Source organism: Nematolebias whitei, chromosome 15 (assembly GCF_014905685.2).
Source record: "Nematolebias whitei isolate Nwh7 chromosome 15, NemWhi1, whole genome shotgun sequence".
Classification (NCBI taxonomy): Eukaryota; Metazoa; Chordata; class Actinopteri; order Cyprinodontiformes; family Rivulidae; genus Nematolebias; species Nematolebias whitei.
In genome coordinates this window covers 275,855-280,556 of record NC_056512.1, presented here as the reverse complement: position 1 = coordinate 280,556, position 4,702 = coordinate 275,855, and the positions used below count along the sequence as shown (strand labels likewise).

The following is a 4,702-nucleotide window of genomic DNA, read 5'->3' as shown; positions in this document are numbered from 1 at the left end:
CACTAATTATAATTCTAAACATTAAATCCTTAATTGTAAACAAAACATACTAATTATAATTCAGAACATTAAACCCCTGAATGTAAACAAATAAGTCCGTGAGTGTAGACAGAACACTTTGATTACATTTTCAAACCTGAATAATAATAATGACTAATAATACTGACGTTCCTGAGTGTGAGACCGGTCATATTAATTGTAATGCTCATTTTGTAATCGACTCAATGTAAATCTTCGCCTCCTCAGCAGAGGTAAACACCCGTGTGTTACCCTCAAACGTGATCTTCAGCCGGGCCGGGTGGAGCAGGCCGAACCGAACCCCCTCGATGTCCCGCAGCTTGCGACGACATTCCGTGAAGGCCGCCCGCGCCCGGGCCGTTTTGGCAGTGTAGTCAGGGAAAACGAAGATATTCGTACCGTTCACTTTGACCCGCTGCAACTCCCTCGCCTTCGCCAGGATTTTCACACAGTCCGCTTGGTAGTGAAACTTAGCTACAATCGGACGGGCCCGCTCGCCTGCTTTCGGTTTGGGGGTTGGAATGCGATGAGCGCGGTCCAGCAGCGGCTCCTCCTCGAGGTCGAAGGCCTCCTTTAGCATCCGAGATACCGCAGCCGTCGTCGCCGCTGATGGGTCATCCTCCGGAACACCAATGATGCGGATGTTCTGACGTCGAGACCGGGACTCCAGGTCATCGCACTTATCCTCCAACTGTGCCACCGTCTTAGTAAGGACGTCAACTGTTTTCTGGAGGCTCACGATGTCGTCAGTGCAGGGGGAGACGGACTTCTCCACCTCTGTTACCGTTAGCTTTAGCCCCGTGAAGCTCTCCTGCATCGCTGCTAGCCCAGACGATAGCTCCTTTTTGAAGGCGGACAGCTCGGCATTAATCGACGAGAGACTTTCACCCAGAACAGCATGGAATTCTGCTTTAATTATAGCAGCAAGGTCCTCTCGGAGAGCTACAAGTATTTCTTGCTTAAGGCTGCTGACGTCGCCCTCAGACGGAGGAGATGATCCAGGACAGCTCGAGGCTTCACTACGAGGATTAGGCCGCAGGTGAGCCTGGATCGAACTTACCCCTTTAGTCGGTTTTGGTGGCATTTTAATGGTCAAATAGGAGGGTTATGTAAAGTGTGTAAGTTAGCTATTGTTTGCTGTCGGACTCGGGAAAAAGTGCCCAGGCATTAATCAGAGAAAAGGCTAATTCTGTAGGAGCACACCCAAACACACCTTATCTCACCGCCATTCAGCCGGAAGTCGAAGTAGAAGTCTTCTTGTCAAATGATAAAACTCACCAGCACTTTAGGGAGAAGGAATGGTTGAGTCCACCAGGTCCAGGTTCTTTCTTACTGAGAAGAAACTCCTGCAGCTTCAGCTTCACCTCTGTGCTGGCGATGGCACCTTCCAGGAGACACAGACAGCAGTCAGGACATGTCTCTGAGGACATTGTGGAGGCCATCAGCCAGACAACTCACTCTCTTTGCTCTTCTCCTTGTTCCTCAGCAGCAGGAGATGTTGCTCCAGTCTCTGTTTCTCCTGTTCTTCATGTCTCTGCTGCTCCAGCTTCCTCTTCTGCTCCAGCTCCTGCTGTCTCTTAGCTGCCAGCAGCTCCTGTTGTTGCTGTCACACACATGTTCATAATCAGGTTACTGGCTCCCTCTGGCTAGCGGGGTAGGGGGGTATGAAACCAGGACTTACCTTTAAATGTTCCTGCAGCTGGACCTCATGTTGTCTCGTCAAAATTTCATGTTTCTTCTGGAACTCTGCAAACAGCAGCTGTTTCTGCAGCTCCTGCTGCTGTTTGAGAAGCACCAGCTCCTGCTGAAGCTGCTGCTCTTTGAGGGTGGTGTCCATCGCCACACTGCTGGACAGAGACCCCCCGACCCTGGGCTCTGTCCTCAAGTCCACTGGGCCTCCACCTGAGCTTTCTACAGGAACACCACCTAAAAACACATCCAAGGAGAAGAAGCGTCAAAGCTGCTGTTCAGCTTGACTTAGAGGATCCTTTATTTATCCGAGTGTGTGCTGCGGATCACTCTCAACTACTACCACACCCACAGATCAGTCACAGTAAAATACACTGACTTGCAATCACTTTGGGTTTGATAAGGTTCTTTAGCTGTGGTGGCCATCTTGAATTAGACTGACTCAGTTGTGGATGTACTGTACATCCAGACTTTCATGAAATTTGTCCACCGCTTAATGAGACTAACACACACATACACACACATACACACACATGCATGCACACGTACACACACACACACACACACACACCAGTGGTGGCCGGCCCATAGAGGGCGCTAGAGTACCGCCCACCCACTGAAACCACTCACCATTTTACATTGAAGACTTAAAAGAATCAAATAAAAATGAAATAATAAAATATAAATATTTCAAAATATATGTACTTTTTTTTTGGTTGTGTAAGATAAACATTTTCTAGTTAATGATGAGTTCGTATTTCTTTCAAATATGTTGTCTGATTGGTGACGTATTTCCAGCCCCTGGGGGCACAAGAATCTTTGCTCATAAACTATCATTAAAATTTGGACATGAGCACTAGTGCCTCCTCCTTACAAAAGATAGGAAGATTTTGGGCGCCGATATCTGTGCTTGGGGGGCACTTCCAGTCCGGACAGATTTTTTATTTTTTTGTCCGGGAACAGATCCAAGCATTGACACTCACAACCAGGCTGGTTGCAGTTATGCTTTAAACCATTGTAAGCCCTTTATCTAATGCCTATTTGCCTTTTCTGACAGATATGTCTCTCAACTTTTAGACGGTACTGTTTGTGAAAAAACCTTCAGCTGACTGTGTATTCTCAAAGTGGGAACTGGTGAGTTTATTTGTTTCTGGAGTTAGTATGCTAGCGCTAGCCTCCAGGTTATTGTATTGGACTTTATGATTGCTGCATTTATTTGAATGTGCCTATAGAAAAAATAATTATCAAACATTAATACTTTTATATAGTACACTTCCGGCGAGCTGATGGATGGCAGCTCCCTCCGGCTTCTCTGCAGTCTTTTATCATCAAACTGACCCGTTTTTTCGAACCGGACTAAAGTTGGTCCTCCTTCCAACCGAATTCGGTGTTCAGTGACTCAGAGAGCCGGACGGGACCGTCCAAAAATATATTTTGGTCCAGGACCGGCCGCTCCCACCCCACCGGTCACTCTGAGTGCACCCTGCCGGCCAGGTGACCCCTCGAGCCGGGGAGTCGTCGCATGAAGGTCCGGTGTTTTTTCTCTCTCTCTCTGGACCTCAACGAACTCTTATCTGGACCTTTGTGATTCTACCTGGTTCCGACAAAAATCGCCGGGTGGTATTTCGCTGGTTTTCTGCTGGACTGGCCCTCGTGGTGTCTTCATAGGTGTGGGGGAAGTGTACCTGTGACCCTCGAATTGGACCAGAACCAAACCGAGGTGGTTGTGGGGATTTCGTCTTCAACAGAGCCGGTCTCAGCTTCAGTGAGCAGCCCGTTACTTTCACCACAGGACTGTCCACCTCCGTGGAATCGTTGTGTTTACCTGGAGGAGACGCTCCAGTGCTTTGAAGCGCCACCGGACCGGAGCAGAACCGCGCCGCCGGACCGGAGCAGAACCACGCCACCGGACCGGAGCAGAACCGGGCCAGGGATATCTTCAGCCTCTTCGTCTCTCGTGCTGTGGAGCGCCGGAGCCGGACTGGAGCAGAATCGGACCGGACAAGTGTCGACTTCAGCCTCTCCGGTCAGTCTCATTTTTCACCGGGGGTGCCTCTCGTGCTGTCGGGTGTGGAGGTGTCGTGCAGAGAAGCAGGGGAGCAGAGCTGCGTGGTGCGCGAGAGAAGTTCAGAGTTTGTATCGGAGTTGCTACTGGCCTCCATCCAAACTCACCTGGATAATAATAATTAATTTTATTCCGGATCACGCTGTTGGCCCCTGTTGACCTGAAACGAGCTTGGATCATGCCTTTCACTTCAGGAGGATTTTCTGGCAGCTCGCTCTGCTATTTGCTGCGAATTATCTGTTTCTGTTCCGGCCTGTTGATTCTGGACCCAGCTTCTGTTTCCCATGGGAGCATCCATCCATCTTCACTGGGGGGCCGGAGCCCCCCTCAGCCCAACTCAAACTGCAGTTGGGCCACCTCGTGGGGTTTGTTTGCCCATTTGAACTGTGACATTTTATGGTCTGAAACTTTTCTGCATCATTCATATTATTGTCACTATTTTCAGTTCTCAGACTATCTGGAGTCACTGAATCTTGTTAATACACCTAAATCTGTCCATCACTGCAACTTTCACTGTTTTTGGGTTCTGAATGATCACATCTTCATTAATGTTTCTCATGGTTCGATTATGGGGGCTAATTGTCACACTGTTAACTCCTACAATTACACATCAGTCACAAAAAACTCAAGAAAATGTCTGATAACAATGTTGTTACTGCTCTCAGGGATTCAGCCCAACCCTGGACTGGACCCCCCACTAATTACAGCACACCAAATGACTTTAAGAACATGTCTGGGCTTCATTTTCTGCATGTAAACGCTCGTAGCCTTCTGAAAAAACTTGATGCTTTGAAAATTCTGGTCAGTTCTTCTGGGGCAGATGTTATCTTTATCTCTGAAACCTGGATCAACAAATCTGTAATGAATAATGACCTGGCAATCAATGGATTTAACATCTACCGCTGTGATCGTCAAAAAAAAGGGGGGGGG

At 48.3% G+C, this 4,702-nt stretch overlaps 1 protein-coding gene across 1 annotated transcript in view; it reads right to left on the bottom strand.

Annotated features, from left to right (window-relative positions):
* Positions 1 to 4,702, bottom strand: part of LOC119421421 (histone deacetylase 5) — a gene marked incomplete at its 3' end in the record, with an annotated part of 271,884 nt that overhangs the window by 12,792 nt on the left and 254,390 nt on the right. The window contains 3 exon segments of the mRNA XM_037688782.1: positions 1,297 to 1,402; positions 1,477 to 1,621; positions 1,700 to 1,944. Coding sequence (XP_037544710.1) covers positions 1,297 to 1,402; positions 1,477 to 1,621; positions 1,700 to 1,944 — 496 coding nt within the window.